Source organism: Pezoporus occidentalis, unplaced genomic scaffold (assembly GCF_034315485.1).
Source record: "Pezoporus occidentalis ecotype Australia unplaced genomic scaffold, CSIRO_AGI_Poc_V1 ctg77, whole genome shotgun sequence".
Lineage (NCBI taxonomy): Eukaryota > Metazoa > Chordata > Aves > Psittaciformes > Psittacidae > Pezoporus > Pezoporus occidentalis.
The window spans coordinates 931,737-952,437 of NW_026916126.1; the positions used below are offsets into that span (position 1 = coordinate 931,737).

The window sequence follows — 20,701 nt, forward strand, 5'->3', positions numbered from 1 at the left end:
ACTTTCTTTTACAGCACTGTTGGTACTTGCCCAGCAATGAACATTACAAAAGCAGATTGGTCACTTTGGCTGCCTAACGAATAATCAGCTTCAAAATTCAAACTGCAGAGAGAATGCAAAAACCTGAAAGTTGCAAAACAAGGGCTAACTTGGACTCCTGGTAACAGGTAAAAATGTGTGTGCATTGTTAGGCTCTCTTTGTAAGGTCAATATGCATGTGCATGCATGCACATGGACCAGGAATAGGAGAGGTGCTCTTTTGTGACAACTGACTTGACTCACCATTATGGAAAAATCATTGAAGGACACTGTCAGTATTTATAAGATTTAATATGCATTTAATGAAGGTAAAAACATTGCCTTTAAAAAAAAGTTTTTAAGGATCCCTATTTCTAGATTAAAGTTGATGTATGTAACTAAATAGCAAATAAAATATTTTGTATATTCTCATGAGGTTATTCATAACGATTGATGTTAAGATGCTTTACGTGATGAACTAGTAATGGTGGTTTGAAATCTGGTTTATGTAATCCTGCATCCTTTCACTTCTTCATTCTTCCCATGTTAGAAGTGGAAGGGTTGTATATTCAAAACCAGCCTGGTCCAAAGAGTAATTTCTTAAGATGGTTTCCTTTCAGCAAATGTCATATGAGCACAGCCTCTGCTTCAGTGGAACTGTCCTGCCTTCTTTGGGTGCCTTTACCAGGAGATGGTTCATACAGCCCAAAGGAATTTTTCACTTCTGATTCAGCTGTTCCACTGCAGTTCTGCCTGCGCTTGCAGAGCCTGCTGTGTTTTGATCTTGTACCTGATGTAAGAAGCCCACGATGCAAATTCTCAGTGGCTTCTGAGAATATGTATTTTTTGTTCAGCCTAATGGTTGTTTTGTTTCTTGGACCTGAAATCACACAGTTACTCTCTGGCTGCTCACTGGTATTTAGCTCTTTGTCTGGCTTGTTTTCTTCTTTCTCATGTTCTGCCACTGCATCTTCCTCTTGATTGTTCTCCTTCATGCTGTCACTTAGAGGAGTTTGTTCAGTTTTCATCACTTCTTTCAGCTCCTGTTTAAGCAAATCTGTCTCTTTTTCTTTTTTCATAAATTCCAAACAAATGTGTTCTTCCATCAGTAGTCTGCCCTCCTGTAAATAGTCTAAAATGAAATATGGAGATGTTTAGGGTAAGTTTCCTAGGAACATAAAGAGTCATGAAGCATTAATGAAAATTTCACTTCCTTATTTCTTAAGTTTCACTTCCTTATTGCTTAAGTTGTTAATGGTATTTCAGTCTTGAGGACTATGACAATGCTGTTTACTAATAAATATAACAGGATGTGGCAAGATTTAAACAAGATTACTATGCCATTAAATCCAGGTAAATATGTTTCTCTTTTTCATTATGTTCAATTTTATTAAATGAATTGTCATGCAAACATGATCAATAATGGCTAAGTATAGGGCCAGAAAAGTCATGTGCAATGCAAGAGATCCTGCAAGAGATCAATGCAAGAGACCACATGAGATCTGAACTCCTTACTTGTAATTTTCTTGCTTTTAAATGGAACTTCAATATATTTATGGTTTTCTTTCCCTTGACTGTCAACACAGTTGCTTGTTGCATGGAGCAGGATATATGGCAACTCTCATCTATAAATGAGTTGGCTCCACTTTCTAGTAGGAAAAGGTATGTGTGTATTGAATGCCTACAGCAAATACATTTGTCAGCTGCAGGGAACAAATTCTAATAGGTTCTGTGCTTTGGAGAGACTCAAAAGAGTACCTTTAGACTGAGGTTAAAGGAGAAGTGTATAGAGTTGCAATAGCTAAAATGGCTAAATAATCTAATACTGGCAGTGAGTGAAAACTGGAAGGGTCCGGCAGACAGTAAGGAGAGACATTCATATGCAGAATTGGAAGATGGGTGTTTTTTGTAAGGGGGTTTTCAAAGACAATGGTGATGGGGGTTATCTGGTGGGATCTTGGAAGGCTGCAACTGAAAAGGCAGAGTACAAACCACAGGGGTTAATGCATTCCAGATTACCAGCTCTGTTACTGATCTAGTAAGTGACCTCTACAACCTGTTTCACCTTTGTAACTGTGTGACCTTTAGGTCATGTAATGTCTCCTACCATAAGTGCACAGTGGCGTTCAGATCTCTGTTCTTTCTACAAGCTTTACTGTAATGAAAGTAACATAAGTATTTTTAGAAGGAAAATCTCAGGTAAAGGAATAGATGTGTTGGCTCCTTCTTTCTTCTACAGAATTCCTTCAGAATAAAGGTGTTTGTAGATGAGTCCCTTGCACGCAAGTTTTATATGAGAACACGGTCAATGGTTAAGAATTACATAAAACCTATTTATGCACTGCAATGAGGAGATACTCCCAGCCCTGGAAGCAGTCCTTTTCCTTTCTCAGCAATAGTTCCTGAGCCAGAAATACATGTTGACATCAGCTATGACGAAGATTCACAACCAGAAATTTGAGTTCTGTATTTGATCAGCATGGAATTAACAAACTAGTAACTAAAGTATACTTTTATCAATAAAGCACTGACTTTTTACCACTGTGACCAACAACTGCATTTAAAATCATAGAATGGTTTGGTTTGGAAGGGATCTTAAAGATCTGCTCATTCTATCCCCCTGCCATGCACAGGGACACCTTCCACTAGACCAGGTTGCTCCAAGCCCCATCCAACCTGACCTTGAACACTGCCAGGGATGGGGAAGCCACAACTTCTCTGGGCAACCCAAGTAGTACAGGAATATGAAGATGCCTTATACTATGCAGCCGCTCTGCTGTCAGGGCAGCACCACCAGCGCCCAGATTTCACTGATATTTCGTATGTTATCCTGTTGAACTAGCTCCTGTCAGTCAGATACCAGCTAATGGCTGTTAGACCCAAGTAACCTACCAATACCATCAGTTCATTCATCTTTTGAAGAGATCAAATGAGTTTCTGAGAAAAAATGATAAAATATACCTCTATGTGTCCTGTTAAAAGTTTCTGGCTCTGGTATTTTCTTGGTTGATTGATTTTGTGTTCTACATTGAGCATCTGTGTATACTTCATTTACTTCAGCTTTTTGACTTTTATCTTCTGGAGATGTTTCCTCCTACAATTGGCAATTAAAGGTAAAAATAATAAGGGAATACTTGTTTAGTGACTCTCAAAAGTACACAGTCGTGCCATACTTACAAAAAGTTGTAATTTCTATTACTGTCATATTCTTATTTTGTATCATTACCTTGTGCTATATCTTTAATATAATTACATTCACACAAAATCCACATCCTAGAAAGTTAAGAAGATGGATGAGGTGATTCAGGCATATTACTGAAACATATGGAGTAACAAACAGCTTAGCTGAGAGTTTAAACACGGGATTGGATCCAGATCATTCATACCTTTGTTAGCTGAAGAGGGCTGGTTTCTGTTTCCTGAGCTTCGTACTCTGACAGCAGCAGTGGTCTAAAAATGTCTTTGTCTACTTGTACTGATCTGTGTATACTGAAGCCTATTGAAAAGGACAATCATTAGCAATACAGTATTTTCTGGAATTATATTGTTGGTATAAACAAAAGATCTCTTTGATGACTGATAATACTGGTATGTGGCCTAGGATTTAAACATTTTTGTGCTGCATGTCTTAATGCCCTTTAAGAAAGTAATTCTTTGTTCTGCCTCATCTATAAATGCTCAAACTGGAACACATACCTGGACTTTTGAGGGTTTTCATTTGTCCATCATAAATATACTTCAGTTTTAGATCTACAAAGTCCTGTTCAGATAGAACATGCTAAGTCAGACAAATGCATCTGTGTCCTAGAACCCATATGGGCTTCATTTGCCTGGTAACATTCCAATGAAAGTTTAAGAGATCTGGTATAAGGCCTCACCTTTCAGGTTCCTAAATTCGGATCTTAAAAGAATATAATAAACATGCTTGCTTCGATGCCTTCTGATTTGTTTACTCACCTTTCTCAAGTTAATGGAACCAAATTCTCCAGAGGAAATGCTTAACACTGAAATATCTATGGTCTTTGGAAAAGGATACAAAAGGAGTGACTGAGACATTTTAAAAAAGTAGCTGAATGGAGATGGGATGGGGAAGGTATGTTCTGCTTTTGCTCTATTTTTAGAATAATTTTGACATAAGTACAGTAGCTGAGAAAGTTACTGGCACAGCAGCAAAAATGTGATTTTGCCTCCGTCACCATTTGACCTTGTTCCCAGTTTTGATCTCTGAAATCAGAGGAGGACACTTTGTAAAAACGATGGTTTTCAAACGTTTGCAGTTTGGTGGTAAAACGGCTGTTGAGGATTACTCTTGAAGGTATGGCGCCGATGATGTGGAGGACATTAGTTTTCCCTTTGGAAAGGCAACCAGCAAGCAGTTACCAGCTGCTCCAGCAGAAATCGGCGGAGCGTTCCTCAGATTCAGAACTAGGGGGAGCTGTACCTCTAGATCAGCTGGTGTGACCTTCCCACAACTGAGCAAACTGCTCTTACCAAGAGCTCATGAAATGAGCGGCTTCATTCGATAAATCAATTTTATGTAGGCACACAGAGCTTTCTGATAACCTAAGCCAGCCTACCTTCAGCTACTCATCAGGAGAGTTAAAAAATGCAACCCCGTGTTTCTTCTTTCCATCTGGGTGAAAATTTTTGCAAACACAGAATAAAAATAATTACTTGAATAATTACTATAAAAATAATAATGTATTACTTTAAATATTTTTTTTTTATTACTTGAAGTAATAAAAAATATTACTGGAATAATTACTACTTGAAAAAGTAGCTCTTTCTAAATCTGCTGCAGGAAAAATCAAGACAATAGTGAAAAGGAAAAAAATTGTCAGTAATTCCAGTTCTAGATTTCTAAATCATCTGTTTCCATTAACTGATAGAGAATGAAACCTTTATTGGCCAAAAATATCAAAAGATCACATAACTTTGCTTGGAACCTTTTCATTGCAAAATATCAGGTCTCTCTCCAGCTAAGCCCCCTTATCTTGCTTAAAGAAAAGAAACTTAAATCATAAACAGTGAGTTAAGTACTGTAATTTAAATGACAATACCGTACAAGTCCATAGGTTACTAAAATGACAAAAAATCACAGCTGGTTCTGTGGTGTAACTAAACCTGGAATTCAGAGCTTCATAAAATCTGTGTCTGACTTGGAATGAAAAGTAGGAATTTGTGTTTCTTAATTTTACAGCTTGAATTACCAACCTTTTCCCTCCATTTCACTTGTAGTTAAGGCAGAGTAATAAATTTGCAAAGGCAAAGAAGGGAAAAGACATAAGCAACTATGATAAAATTTTGTACCGATACCATAATTTGAAGAATGCTGTGGGCAGTATTTCCAGCAGATATGCTTGCTACCATGTAAGTTTTACGTGCTCCTCTGTACCCATACAAAGAAAGCTCCAATCCCTTCTTCCACTGAGGAGCAGGAATATCTGACCAGTATTTTAAAGAAGGCTTAATCCAAGGAAGTCATGTTCAGATCATAATCCAAAATTAAGGGTGTAAGTTTGTTGAGCAGGAAGCTCTCCTTCAAGGTATTGACAGAATGTTTATGATCCTGAGTAGGAGGCAAAATATCACTTTCAATGTGGGGGAAGTACTTGAAATCTGTTTATTAGTTTCTGCATAAAACACATTTATTAATAAATTCTAGATACAACTTCTAAAGAATATGACAATTAGAAATTTTTAAGTGCTTAATCAGTGCCTCCTTCAACATTTTTGTCCCTGATGAATATAGTGAGCACACAGGCAGCTAAGTCCTCGGCTTCTATGATTTGTAGCTGGTTTTAGCTGTTGCTCACTCAGTTCAAGGGATGGGATCCACTTGTCTGAACGCAGGCACCTCATGCTATTTGAGATGCCCTCAAGTATTCAGGATATCTACATAAGGCTGGCTGATACTAGATAGGACTGATGGGATGCCTGTGTCCTTCTGGAACAACAACTAAGGGCCAGGCAGAATGTACTAGAACACTCAAATGGCACTGGATGCCTGTAATTAAGTAGTTGAATCCCACACAAGGGGGAGTCCCACTCTTGGAATGTTTGATAGAGAAGACTGTATATGATAGATACTTCTCTCTAATAACTGCGCACCCATGTTAAAAAAAAAACCAACACTCTTTACTAAGGAGCTCGCTCTTCCTTGGTGGAATTAACTTTCTATCGTTCTTTTCTATCATTCAACTGTATTATTTTAAATAACATCAATTCTGCAGAAACAATTGAAAGGATAGACAATAACTGGGTTATTGCCCATTTGAATTTACTTATGCTATAAACCCAAAGGGCTACTAAGGATAAGCATTCTCTTCTCTCGGATAAGCTGACCATGCGATCATTACAGTGGCTATTAAACCTCCTAAACCTTGTATCTGAAAATTCCTCCTCTCCTTACACTCCAACAAATTGCAGGTTGCTGGAGCTTCAATAATGGACATTGAAGCACCTGTGCTAGAAGTAACACGGTGTAAGGATTTTAAAGATGAGAAAACATTTTTTAAAGACCTCATTAAATCCATTAATTTTGCTGGTATGAAAGCACTTTGAAAGTATGTACTAAAAGTAGGAACTTAATACAGAAGGGTTGTTTGTGAGGTGCTTAGAGTTAGTGAACTAGGTGACAGGAATTCTGGGTCCAGGGTAGCCACTTCTTCAGGCCAAGTCAAAGGGAACAGCCTGAACGAAACTTTGTCTGCCAAAGCTCTGGGGACTGATAGCTTCACCTTGTTAAAAAAACAAATAGGCAAACAGCACTTGATGCAAATATGCACTTAAAATAGCAGCACTACTTCAGTGTCACTGTTAGTATACTCAAATTATGTATGCTAAACACTATTCATGATGAAAATTGGGTTAAATATTAAAAACAAGTCATGTATTTGTATTCATAGAATAAATGAGCAAAAAAAAACCAAGCACTTCTCTTCAAATTATATGTAACAGAATATTTTTAGCCCATATAAAAGTACTATATTAGCTTTTATTTTGGAACATATGTCCAAGCTATAAAGCAAATTAAGCTTCATGCAATTAAACCAAAAAAGGAAAATGAATGTACACGTACGTTTTCCATGAGGTACTGCATCACTTTTGCCTTTTGGGATTTTAGGCATCCGATTTGCATAGATATTTTTTATAAAAAGTTGACGATCTTTCTCCTAAGAAGAAATAAACACCATTAAACTTCTAATATGCATTAACAATTACTTGTTACCAACTTAATTTTCCCGTGTTGGGAGAAAACTGTCAATGGTTTTGCATTGTGCCAGGCCATGTGGTGACTTTGTTATTTACATAAATAGGAATCTGTCCTTTGCTTTCATGAGCCAAATCAAAATTCTCCCTTTTCAAAGCTAAGAACACACCTGTACACCTACGTGATCTTTCTTATAACACCATGTTCAGCAGATGAAGTCTTCTATAGTGATTTCTTCATTTGTTGTTCTATTTTTTTCAGACTAAGCAATTTTTGCCTTTACTTCCTTCTTTTAATCAAAATTCTTTACTCAGTGCTCTTAGAAGGTGCTCAGTTCTATTTTATAAAATATTGTCTGGGAAATGACATAAACTTCAGAGGCATACTTTTAACATTTTTTAGCAAGAGTCCTCTTGCCTTACTGAAATTTATCTGAAACACAGAGGAGAGATTTCAGTAACTCTCACTGTATTGGGTTTTAGCATGAAAAATAGGAGCTGCATTTAGTTTGGAGATACAGATTGTCTTGATAGAGTGTCCGAATACCTTCAATGCTCTGAATGAACCAGGTGCCCAAAACTATGAATGTGGAAGCCAAAACTCTGTTCTGGCACAGAAATAAGGTTAAAAAGCATGTCTGGTCTTGTTCGCAGCAAAACAATAGAAGGTTTCTGAATCTGAATAGAATATTGGGAGAACTGGACACACATAGAAAACTATGTGGAAAACGAAACAAATATTTTAGAGAAGCGCTAGGGTGTGAACCGTACTTCGAATAACTTACATTTTGGAACAGTTTTACGTCAGTGTTCTTTGGACTGTAACTATTCCTGTCTCCTGGATCTGCACATATAGGAGGAGATCAGACTCTGGCAGGCAAATAGCGCTGCAGGTCCAGGAAAAGCACTGTACAGCTTCTGCTGCTGGGCAGCCTGGTTGCTGCCAACTAACAGGAGGAACATTTCTGCACCTGATATAAACAGCAAATGCCCTTGTACAGAAACACAAAGCTCTATGAATCTTGAGGAGTCACCAGTTCTGCCCTTCACAATGTCTGGAAAAAGCTCCCCATAACAACATCTTTCGCATTTATTACGATTCTATTTAGAAGGAGGATGATCCCTAGCAGGGCCAATGGGTGGATCAGTCACTTTACACAGAAATTAAAAAGTGTATTTTAACTGTGTAACAAACAGTTTAAATTACTAAAAAGCCAGAAGGGTTTTTGTGTTTTCTGGAATATGTACTGGTTTTTCTTGTTTAGAACTCATGACATACCATTCATGGCAGTTTTGTTTCTACTTCTATTTAGTGTCACTTTTAGGTTTTTCTGTATGTTTGGTTTACAGACATTACAGTAAGTGTTGAACTGGACATACTTGTCCCAAAAATATTTGCCTAAAAACCAAGCTGGAATTTAAACAAACTGTTGAAACATTTATGTATGACTTTTTGCTAAAGTATAGTTTTTCAGATTGTAACATTTGGCTAATTTTAATTTGAAAGTGTTTCTGTAAGGGAGCTCACTTTAAGTTAGCAGGTAAATATATTGACCCAGATATATCAAAATGGTAGCAAATTGGTGTGGCTTATTTGTTCAAACTGTAATACATTCACCTCTGTTTAGAATATTTATTGATCTACTTTGAACTTGTGACAAATAGACCCTACAATAATTTCATCATTTGATATTTGACCTTTTCTTTCATAAACTATAGACTCAATTAGGAAACAAAAATTCCATTACTAAATGATATAAAAGAGGCAAAAGGAATAGGTAACATGTAATACTTGAATTTTCTTGTAGGAGCAGAAACCTGTTTAAAATCTTGAATACCTTAATTTTTTGGTGAAGAGAGTTAATTTCCATTTGCAAGGTCTTTGTAATTATCCCAGCTTCCAGAGCTTTTCTGTTCTCATTTGCCAGCTGACGACTAAAGCTGCTATTGTTCAACTTCAGCTGCTTTTCCAGGCTCTTAAAAAAAATTATGTATTTTAATATAAGAATGTGCTCAGTGTGACTGCTGAAAATTTACAGTTCTTACCAGAGTTGAAAAATAAGTATGATCATGTAATGAAAAGTAAGCTTCTAATAATTATAGTCTATTGTGAACAATGCAAGAAATTATGAAGTATCTGAAAAATTACTTTTAAAATGAGCAAAACCTAGCATAAAATCAAATATTAATGAACAACAAAAAAGCGTATTTGGCATTCAAACATAAAAAATAAAGCTCTACATTATCTGTCTGGTGGATTAATGAATACAGTCATCACAGAAATGTTAAGACACCATGTCTGTTCACACTGAGATCTACTACCTGCAGTACCATAAGGAGGCTTAGTGTAAATGAAAACTAGGTAATTTATGGAGTACCTTGTTAAGTACTTTATCATTAGAAGCCAGTGCCCTGCACTGAAATGATAATGACTAAAACTGTAATATGGACACCCAACCCTGCATGCTTTTTATAGCTTCTCACTAGGACTTCTGTGAATAGAAAGTTTTCAAAAACCCATCTGACTTCAGCTGTTCATATTTTCATTTTCTTTCATGTAATAAATGTATTTCAGCCCTAACTGTTCAGATGGTGAAATGCCTCTAAGATTACCTGACTTTTTACTGATTCTATATATAATATATCCTAAGGAATACAGAAATTAATGAAATAGAAATTTCACTCTTCCAGTTTTGTATTAAAAACTGTATTCTTGCCTTTTTGTGGCAGCCTGGTAGTCTGCATGTATGACTAATCCTGTGCTTTGCCAAGGTAAATTAGGGTCTGTCCTGTTGTGACTCAGAGGCCCAAGCAAGCATGGATACCCCATGCTGCTTGCAGGGAGCAGAGTAGACACTGCTGAAGATTGCCCTTCAGCTATAAGCTATGCTTCTCACCTAACAGGGTTAAGGCATACAAGTTAAAATAATTCCTAAAATATCTTTACTGCCAAACTCAACCTACTTTTACATTTCTGCCAGATTTTAAAATACTGGAAGGGGGCACTACTGTCATTTTTAGTATCTTATATTCAAGACTTCACTGGATTAAACAGAATGTTCAATGTTACAGGGCTGTATCAGGATCATTAATGTGACAAGAAGCAGCTAAAAACTCCACCATTCTTGCACAAAAAACCTTTCCTATTATTGTTCCATAAATACAAGCTATGCAGATATTACCTGTATTCTCTTATCATTCACTTCGATTTTTTCTGTAAGGACTGACAATCTGTGATCAAGTTCCTCTCTCTCTGCAAGAGTTTTGTCTCCTGAAAGCATATGCAAGGTCTGCAAAGCACCTTTAGCTTTTACCAGTGATGCTTCAACTTCTCTGAGCTTCCTGGATGAATTTCGCTCATCCTCCTGAGACATCCTCAGGCTTTTCCTTAAAGTTCTCACCTCATTATAATGACTTGCTAAGAGATCCTGCAAGTTACTTCCTAAATTTTCATATCTATCTATTGCTTTTAAGTGTCGATACTGAAGCTTTTTCAAAATGTGGTTTTCTAAGCTTGATGCTTCTAATTTGCATTGTAAGTCAAATATTTCATTCTTCAGTGCTTTAATTTTGTGAACTTTTGCTGATGATATTTGCTGAGCCACTGTGTTTTTTTTCCAGGAAGTCATACTATTCTGCAGGCTTAAAGATGAAGAATTTTGATGCGGTATCTTCTCAGCTGGCAATTTTGTTCCTCCTGCATTCAGACCAAAGTAAACTGGCATTGATATATAGCAATCACTTCAGACAGCAAAATGTTCAATGTTCAAGTGTTTCACAGATAAATCCATTAAAGATTTTATATCTCTGTGTGTGCAGTTATTTTTCTGCACTAGATCAATAGGAGGTCAAGGTTCCCTCCTTTCATTCTTTGAAGCCATTTTCATTCCAAACAGCCATCATGCTCACTTTTCATTAATAAGGGTAACTCTACAGGCAGTGTCTTCTAGGGCAAATAGCACTAAAACCCTGGGAATAATTTAGTAAAGTATGTTTACGTTAACACATTACTGCAGTGTCAATGGAAATAAGTTTTCTCTCTGTAAATCATGCAGCTCACTGTAGGCATGATCTGGGGACTTATTCCCAAGAGGGGGGACATAGAAATGTGTCGTGGTTTAAACCCAGCTGGTAACTAGGAAAAAAAATAATTGTTACAGCTGAAACCAGGAAAGTTGTGACAGAAAACCCCTCAACATAGTAATGCAAGATCTCAAAAACCAAGGTGATCACAACAGCACATGGTGAAATTTCTCTGGAGCTAGGATTTTTAAACAGCTTTCTAGAATTCTTAAGTCAGCTGTGAACTACGTTTTTAAACCATAGATGCTTATTAGTGTAAAACATGTAGGTGTGTACACTGTTTCGACAGACCAATTGAAAAAGATCTTTATGGGCTAGCATTCTAAGTGTATTACTGCCATTTGCCCTTCTTTATGGCCAGCATTCTGAGTGAATTACACTCATTTCCCTTTCCTGAAATATAATTAGGATTTGAAAATGGTCAAGACTGTAAATCTGAGTGTGTTCCCGCTTTTCAGGCATATATTCAATTTCACTATGGCTCTCAAGACATTTCAGGCAGCATTTTGCTGGAGATTTATTATAATTATTTATAGATCACGTAATATTTTATGGATAAAATAGGCAAAGTACTAACCTAAAAAACACCAGAGGAAAAGGACAGATCTTTTCAAGCACTTCTGTTGAATCTAATGGGTGTTTTGCACACAAACTCTTACAGGAGCAGGCCCCGACCAGAACACCCTATCGCAGATGGGAAGCAACATCGAATCAGTGGTAGGAAAAGTAAAGAAGGATGCTGCTTAGGGCACCGCCACGCCATGGCCTTTCTGCTCCCACAGCGTATGCCAGAATAGTGGAAAGCTATGGCAAGCATTATCTGGAAAGACAGTGGCTTCAGCAGGGGAATGGCCTTTTCCCTGCAGCAGCAGAACCCACTGCTCTCTCCCTCCTTCCCTGAGGGCAGGAGCTTCCCCAGCTCTCCACAGCTTCAGCCCAGCTCTGCTCCTCCCTTACCCGAAGCAGTGCCTGGAGTCAGGCCCATGCCTATGTCCGTGATGTGCAAGGCAGCAAGTCAGAGGAAAGAATGAAGGGGGTGATGTATACAGCTCTCTGAGTCCTTTGCTATTATTCCTGAAATACCTGATACACTCCACTGTTTCAGAATACAAATCAGATGGTCTTTGTTCTGATGGTCCTGCTGGGGAAGGAGAGAAAGCAGGAGGAAGAAAAGAAGGCAAGCTGGTAGGACCTCGCTCATACAGAACCATGTAGGGAGAACAGATTACCAAATTCAATGTGATATCAAAATGGTAGGATAGAAAGAATTAGATTAGGACTCAAAAGGAGGAGAGATTGTGATTTGGTCAGTGCTCTAAATGTTTTTACGTATGTTTTAACTGGATTAAGAGGGACTGTTGCCCTATGGGGCAATCTCAGGCAGAGCTCCATCCCTGGCAGTGTTCAAGGCCAGGTTGGACAGGGCCTTGGGTGACATGGTCTAGTTTGAGGTGTCCCTGCCCACAGCTGGGGATTGGAACTAGGTGATCTTAAGGTCCTTTCCAACCCTAATTATTCTATGATTCTGAAGATTCAAGTAAACAGAGAAGAAACTGTAGCAGCCAGTTGAGGTCGAACACATTCAAGACCTTCTGCAGTGAACACATTAAGCAGTGCTGTGAAAAAACTCATCAGAAGTAAAAACCAAAGCAAATGGAAAGTATGCAAGATCACACCCACATGTTCTCTGTAATACGATTCCACTGCAGAAAGACTATGACATAGAATCATAGAATCATAGAACAGTTTGGCTTGGAAAGGACCTTAAGATCATCCAGTTCCAATTCCCCTGCCACAGGCAGGGACACCTTCCACTAGAGCAGGTTGCTCCAAACCCCATCCAGCCTGGCCTTGAACACTGCCAGGGATGGAGCATTCACAACTTTTTGGGCAGCGTGTTTCAGTGCCTCACCACCCTCTCACTAAAGAAAATCAGAACAACCATTACATTACTATTATTTTTTTCCAGAATGGAACACGATGTAAAAGAAATGGGAAAATACCTTCCTGCAAAAGCTGACAAAAATACTCTAAAAACTATACATGTCTATACAGGGTGAAAATGTAAGTTATAATCGTGTTCCTGGGAAACTGATCATTTCAAATAGCTGTGAACAAGCAAAAAATACCACTTACAATATCCAACACAGGTAGTAGCTAATAATGATTCTTCTGCTAAATTGATTTGAAAAAATGTGGCTATTCTTTCTGGTCTGCTAGTTTCATGCCAATATGACTTCTTGATAGCAGCATGTAACTTAGATGATAGAAGAGGTAATCAGTTGTTCTCTCTCTTTTTTTTTGGTTGATTTGTATCTTACAGATTTGGTAGATCTAGATGAAATTTTGAAACTCAGCAGGAAAAGGGTATTTTTTTTGACATGTTATGCTGGGATTTAAGAAAGCATGGGTGTAGATATGAAAATATGCAGACATGAAAAAATTCTTTACTGTTAACATTTATGTAAAAGTAGTATTTTTGTGTAATATGGTCATGCCACTGAAACACAGACTTAATTTTACAATATACACCATGACTACACTGGCCAAAACAGCGCTTTTTTTGTCAAAACTGACACTTTTATGCAGGCATATAATTTTTGAGCAGCTTCCCTCAGGAAGGGCTTTTTCAGACTCATCATGTGATGCATGGTCAAAACCAGAAATTCCAGGAAATGTGTGAGAGTTTCCAAGTCCTCAGATTAGGTCTGTAAAGGTGCTCCTACATCTCCGGTGATTATCCTCTCTTGGATCATTGAGTATTGTGGGATAACACAATGGGGAATCTCTATTTCTCTTCCCTCCCTCCCTTTCCTAGTGTTTGAAACATAATTTGTTACTTCACTGAAAAACTGTTTCCCCTCTCTACCTAGTTACTGAAAAAAAAATGCCAAAGAAAGGGAACAGCTGTACTTCTCAAGAGTCTCATTTTCTACTACCAGAAAACAAAGTACCTTTTTTACCATATTCAGGGAAGATACAGTGTCCTTTCTTCCTCTTTTCCTTTTCCTTTTTTTTCTTTTCCTCTGTTTTCTTCTCTTCAGTTCCTGATATTTCTAAATGTTTGCTGCTTCTGGGTGTTTCAGAGCACATCACTGGCAAAGCCTTCAGAATTGTCAATGTGAGAATTTTCACTTCTGTATTCACACTTCTGTATTCTCTACTGTGTTGCTTACAACTGTTACCTCTGTTACAGCTGCTGCTTCTAATACTTCTGGGCTTTGGGGAATCTATAGTATCCCTGCTTTGTGCCAAGTTCTGACTTATTATCTTCTGTCACTAGAATATGGAAGAAACAATCATCTGAGTTCACCACTGTGTAATAGTAGAAGACTTAAAAGTGGACCTCCATAACCTATCAGATATCACAAGGTTACTGAGTTGTTTGCAGTTAACATAAAAATACTAAACAGGGTTGAACTATATTAAATGATGCTAAGATGCTGATGCCAACCTCATGGGGTTTAACCATGACAAGTGCAAGGTCCTGCACCTGGGTCGGAGCAATCCCAGGCACAGCTACAGGTTGGGCAGAGAAGAGATTCAGAGCAGCCCTGCGGAGAAGGACTTGAGGGTGTTGGTCGATGAGAAAATGAACATGAGCCGGCTTCAGTGTGCACTTGCAGCCCAGAAAGCCAACTGTATCCTGGGCTGCATCAAAAGGAGCGTGACCAGCAGGTCGAAGGAGGTGATCCTGCCCCTCTACTCTGCCCTTGTGAGACCTCACCTGGAGTATTGTGTGCAGTTCTGGTGTCCTCAACATAAAAAGGACATGGAACTGTTGGAACAAGTCCAGAGGAGGGCCACGAGGATGATCAGGGGACTGGAGCACCTCCCGTGTGAAGACAGGCTGAGAAAGTTGGGGCTGTTCAGCCTGGAGAAGAGAAGGCTGTGTGGAGACCTCCTAGCAGCCTTCCAGTATCTGAAGGTGGCCTACAAGGATGCTGGGGAGGGACTCTTCATTAGGGACTGCAGGGATAGGACAAGGGGTAACGGGTTAAAACTTAAACAGGGGAAGTTGAGGTTGGATATAAGAAGGAAATTCTTTCCTGTTAGGGTGGTGAGGCACTGGAATGGGTTGCCCAGGGAGGTTGTGAATGCTCCATCCCTGGCAGTGTTCAAGACCAGGTTGGACGAGGCCTTGGGTGATATGATTTAGCATGAGGTGTCCTTGCCCACGGCAGGGGGTTGGAACTAGATGATCTTAAGGTCCTTTCCAACCCTAACTATTCTATGATTCTATGATTCTATAAGAAACACTGAATTACCTTTAAAAAAATCCAGACATTATTCTTTAACCCATAAAATAATTGTGTGGTCTGTAGGAAGTGGGTAAGTTTGTTTCTAGGATGAACTGCAATATGAAATATACTAGTTTGTATCTCCGAATTTCCCATGACACTGGCATCCATTTTCTAAAGATTCACTACTGTTTAAATGGAAATAGATACCATTGTTTGTTTCCTGTAATGTACACATTTTCTCCAGGATTAATGTAATTTAAAAGAAGTTTAATTGTATTTATGCTTAATACCTACAAAGTGCTTTCCTAAATTAAGAAAGAATTGTTCAAGTCTCTAAAACATGGACATTTCTAACTGTGTTTTTATGATATTTTTAGCCTTCCAGTCATGTCATAAAAGTATGTCATATTTTTCAATAATTAGATCACAAATCAAATAACAAAATTAGCATAAAACAAATAAAATAAAGTAAAATTAAATTAAATTAAATCAAATCACATCTTAGCTGCTATATTACCATTACAAACAGAGGATATAGCAGCACCTAAAATTGCACAACAAATCATATGACTTTGAGACTGAAACAAAGGTTTTCTTAAACTTTTGGGAAGTATTTTATTTTACTTATTCTCAGATTGTGAAAAAAAAAGGCTTGCACATAAAAGCTCACAATGTAGTCAAAATGTCTCTGCACAATTTCAGAAGAAACATTAGGGAGGATTTCAGAGTGTTTTTTTTTTAATGAAAATGATTTCTTCATAGCCTAAATGTACTTAACACGTCTGCTTTTGAACATGCAGCAAGACACTTATCTCCATGTCTATGCACCCATACAGCTTGGAAAAATATCACCTGTAGTGCACTGTTGTTGTCAGAAAAGTGGTTCTCTGATGAGATGATGATCTCATTTTGTTTGATTGAGTTTGAAGTAACGTTGCTTCCTCTGGAATTGTCTTCCCTCAAAACCCCAATTTTCAAACAAAATGAACTCTCCTAAGTGTTTGGCTTTTAAAAACATATAATTAGCATAAAATACAGAATGCTGACTAATCTTCTACGTCTTTGTTAATACCTGTCACACCTCAATTTTTTTCTCTACTGAGGCAACTGGAGATCAGAAGAACAGATTACTTCATACTCCTGGCAGCATTGTTTAAACACTGTGGTTCTGGTAAAATATTATTTCTTGGGATGTGATTCAACCTGCTTCATTTTCTTAATATCACATGAAGACTATTTAGACCACTGCTCAGACCAGAGCTTTATAGATGCATAATTCTACCCAGTACTGGGATAAGTTGTCTATTTGGGGGACCGCGGTGCTGTGTGAAAGGGGCATAGCAATCACCTAAAAGAAATCTGAGGGAGATTAAAATGATATTTTAGTTCAGACGAATTTTAACAAGTAGCCTTTACTAAAAAATGAGAACGTACTTTTAGAACATACTAAATCCTTTGTTGGCGTTTTTGCTTTGTGGTGGCATTTGATTTTTAATTAAATTTTTTAAGGGGAGAGGGGAATCACATAACTCCCAAAGAAGATTAAAAAGTGTAATTTAGGATCACACAAAATGTTCTAAGTTGAATCAAAATGGTTTCATTACTGTTTAGTCCTTTAGATGAATAACATTTCCCTGTGGAAGACTAAGGAATGCCCAGGGTCCTGCTAAATTTGAGCCAGTGCAATAATTCCTTAAGAGATGAGAACTCATATTTAAAGATGAGGATTAGGCAAAGGCCATCTTGGTGCATAGATTTGTATTTCTGTTTAAATTTGATTTGGCGCTGTCAACACTTTCTGGCCAAATTGTCTTTAAATCAAATTAGCTTAAATTAAACTTAGAACTACTGCTTTAATTTGTTCTGGTGAGAAGCATGGGCTGAATCTCACTATCCAGCTTGAAGAGCAGATGTTGAGAATAAAATGGAAATGGAGAAGACAGAAAAACAAAAGGTGAAGGACAAGAAACAAGAAAAATTAAACCAGAGATTACTACAGAAATTAAGGGGGGGAAAAAGCAGTAGCTGAAGGGGAACTGAAATGGCCAAACAGTAGGAGAATGCATGTTGGAGGAAGAGATGCAGACAAAAATAATTCAGGCCTAATCTACCTGTCAGAGATGAAAATGTAACGTCAAGTGTCTAGAAACTGCAGAACTGTCATGGGGAAGAATTAATTGTAGCCTATGTACAAAACCTAAGTAAGTAAATCCAGGTGAGAGAAGACTGACTTCCCAGAGGAGCACGGTGCAGCAGCCTGCTCTGCCTCACCGCTGACCCCTGAGCTCCAGGGGAACCAAAACTGGGGCAGAGCCCAGCTGCTCAGGCAGGAAGGGCGAGGGTGTATCCTGGGCCCCCGACCTACCACTGGGCTCCTCCAAGGGCCACAGGCAGCTCCCTGGTGTGCTCCATGCAACCAGCAGCAACCCCACCAAACTTCCCAGTGCAGGGCTCCCATGGAGCTGGTGAGGTCCCACCACCACCCCACTCTCCCCAACCACCTCAGAGGCTTCAAAGTTAGCACCCTACCCTCACAGCCAACTCAGCACCTCAACACCCACCCCTAAGCTCTGCCAGCCACTTCGAGTTGCCCCACACCCTGCCACCCAGCCTGACAACGTCCTGCTCTGCTCTCTCTGCCCAGAGCGAGAGAACAGCCCCTTGCTACTGCGCACCCCAAAGCAGGACACCCCACCTTCCCCTCTCATGAAACCTCCATCTTTCTCCACCCGGCCCTAGCCCCCCGGCCGTTGCCCGCGCCGCCGCCATTACCGGCCTCCTCGGCAGGCAGCCGCGTCTCCGTTGCCATGGGGACAGACGGCGGCCGCGGGGCACCCCGGGAGCTGTAGTCCCAGCCGGTGCGGCAGCCTTGGCCCTTTTCCTCTCCCCGAGCCCTGCAGTGGTTTTTATGTACCTCTTATTTATATACCCCACCGGGGTGTTAATGGGAATTTGACATTTTAGTGTGCAGGCAGTGGGCCCCTCTGTGCTATGGGGCCGCTGAACCTCGTGGTGGCTGTGGAGGCACCTCATGCTGTGTGCAGCATGTTGTGTTGTGTGAAGATGTGTGATGTGGTACAGCACGGTGAATGTCCTGAGAGCGTGCATGCTGAACATAACAGGCTCCAACTCACTCTGTGGGGTTTACACAAAACATTTCTACCATGAAAAAGGGAAAAATTCCCATTAGAATGGGATGAAAGAGGTGTGGATGTGCCATCCCCGGCAGTGTTCAAGGCCAGGTTGGATGGGACCTTGAGTGACCTGGTCTAGTGGAAGGTGTCCTTGCCCATGGCAGGAGGTTGGAACCGGATGATCTTTACAGGTCCCTTCCAAACCAAAACATTCTATGATTCTATGAAAGCAGCTGGAGCAATGGGAATCATGCCCTGAAGTCCTGACCTGCCAAGGCCCAAGTGGGCAGAGGCTTTGGCTATATCCCATTTTTCCCCTGTGTAGTTCACTGTCAGTTTCAGGGGTGAAGTCAAATGGGAGAGAATGTTAACTGACACTTTGTCTCAGTCCTGACAGTGGACATTTGATCAAGCATATATTTCCTGCTTTGAGTATTAACTATTAGCATTGCAAAGCTTATCAGTACGTTTTGAAGCCAATGACCACTGCCTCTATTGTTTGGTTGACATATTCCAAGTGGCCAGTCATTTCCATTGAATTTGCTTATATACAGAATCTCCTGAAAAACAAGTATGTGTAATAACTTCTGGCAATAATTTATGGGTTTGCACTAAGGGGGTTTTGTATATTTGTTTTACAGGCAAATACTCTGAAAATACCCAATTCTATTAGGCTTTTCTTTTTGCTGGGCCTCCTATTGCTTCTCAGAAGAAGAAAGAAAAGACAGATGGTGAGTCGCGGTAAACAGTGCACACCATCTACTATTATTTTTAGTTTTCATGAGGTTTTTCAGGATCCCTGTTCCATACATGGAATACTCCCACTTCCAGCTTCACATAATGGTTTACTTTCAAGAACATATTTCCTATTGAGCATTTGGTCTTACCTAACCCTGGAAAGAAAGTATTCTATTCTATTTTAAGTTTTTATCCAGACTGGACACTGCTATATTCAGTTTTAACATCTGAAATGTGTGTAAGCACTTTCTAAAACCTAGGCCAGCTTCACCTCTGACATAAGTTCAGCTTTACTGAGCTTGCTGACCTAGAGCAGAGACAAACTTGGCCCTCAAAACCCGAAAGTAATCTGTTACCATTTAACGTTCTTAAAATACCTCTCATGCTCAGAGATCTCCTTAAGCAAATACACACAGGCAGCCACTGAACTTTGACCATCTCTGGGGTAGAAGGCAATGTGCAGACCAAGTGCACTTGTGACCAAGTGCAAAAAGAGCATCCTGGATCACACAGTAGAATGGTATATTTTTCACCCAGGACCTCGTCTTAGCACCTTATGCCCTGGCAATTTTCACTGGTGATGCAAAAAAAGAGAAAATGCAGCAACAGGTTCTGGATACACAGAGGCAGCCAAATCACCCTCCTCAGTATTATGAAGTGTCCTCACATGTATTTATTTCAGAGAAGTCCCTGAGCCCTGCAGTGTGGATGATGATCTGAATTCTTTAAAGCTGAGAGCATTTGTAACTGAGGCTTATTTCAATATGATCTCTGCTATAATTACTTCTGCATCTATGCTCCCCTTGCTCCCCCCTTTCTCCTTCTCCTTTTAATATGTAAAATTTGCAGCTACAACTGTGAAGCCTCCTTGCTGTGGTGAGGGAGAGGGCACAAGCCATATTTCATGCAGGAGGTAGCTGTGACCATGCAACATTAAATGTTAAACCAGTTTTGTGATCGCCCCCAGCACTAAGTTGCCTGCTCCCTGTCCCTTCTCCCTTCTCACTTGTCCCTTCCCCCTCTCCCAAATATTTCTCCAGCCCTGTCTCATTGGTGCTCTACTTTGCTTTGCCTTTTTTGGACTGCCACCCTGTCAATCTAATGCAATAAGGCCAGGGGCAGGTGCAAACCTCTTGCTATGGCTCCTCTTACTAACCAATCCTCTATCGGTCCCTCATCCCAAAATACCTAAGAGCCAATAGGGTGGGAAAACCCAGGACCTGGGGGAGAGGCCAAAGCTGCTGGATTGCTGGGGGGGGGGCATCCATTTAG

The 20,701-nt window shown here is 39.5% G+C and overlaps 1 protein-coding gene across 4 annotated transcripts; it reads right to left on the reverse strand.

Annotated features, from left to right (window-relative positions):
* Positions 1–309: 309 nt before the first annotated feature.
* LCA5L (lebercilin LCA5 like) lies at positions 310–18,443 on the reverse strand. 4 transcript variants are annotated; one of them, XM_062602469.1, is made up of 7 exons: positions 18,330–18,443; positions 10,413–10,927; positions 9,069–9,206; positions 7,100–7,193; positions 3,405–3,514; positions 2,980–3,112; positions 310–1,150 (listed from the first exon to the last, which is right to left on the reverse strand). In XM_062602469.1, the coding sequence occupies exons 1-7, from the start codon at positions 18,364–18,366 to the stop codon at positions 645–647; spliced, it is 1,533 nt and encodes a 510-aa protein (XP_062458453.1). In that variant the 5' UTR covers positions 18,367–18,443; the 3' UTR covers positions 310–644. The 4 variants fall into 4 exon arrangements, 3 of the variants coding, with proteins under 3 accessions (XP_062458453.1, XP_062458454.1, XP_062458455.1); XM_062602470.1 differs by lacking the exon at positions 18,330–18,443 and adding an exon at positions 13,450–13,691; XM_062602471.1 differs by lacking the exon at positions 9,069–9,206.
* Positions 18,444–20,701: the final 2,258 nt, after the last annotated feature.

Bases quoted from the DNA above. Each gene is read 5' to 3' on its own strand.
- LCA5L (XM_062602469.1), bottom strand. From the start codon at position 18,366: ATGGCAACGGAGACGCGGCTGCCTGCCGAGGAGGCCG. The intron at 10,928-18,329 runs GTAATGGCGGCG...GTCTGAATGCAG, and splicing joins GCTGCCTGCCGAGGAGGCCG to GAGGAACAAAATTGCCAGCT. The intron at 3,515-7,099 runs GTACGTGTACAT...CCTTTTCAATAG, and splicing joins TGCAGTACCTCATGGAAAAC to GCTTCAGTATACACAGATCA.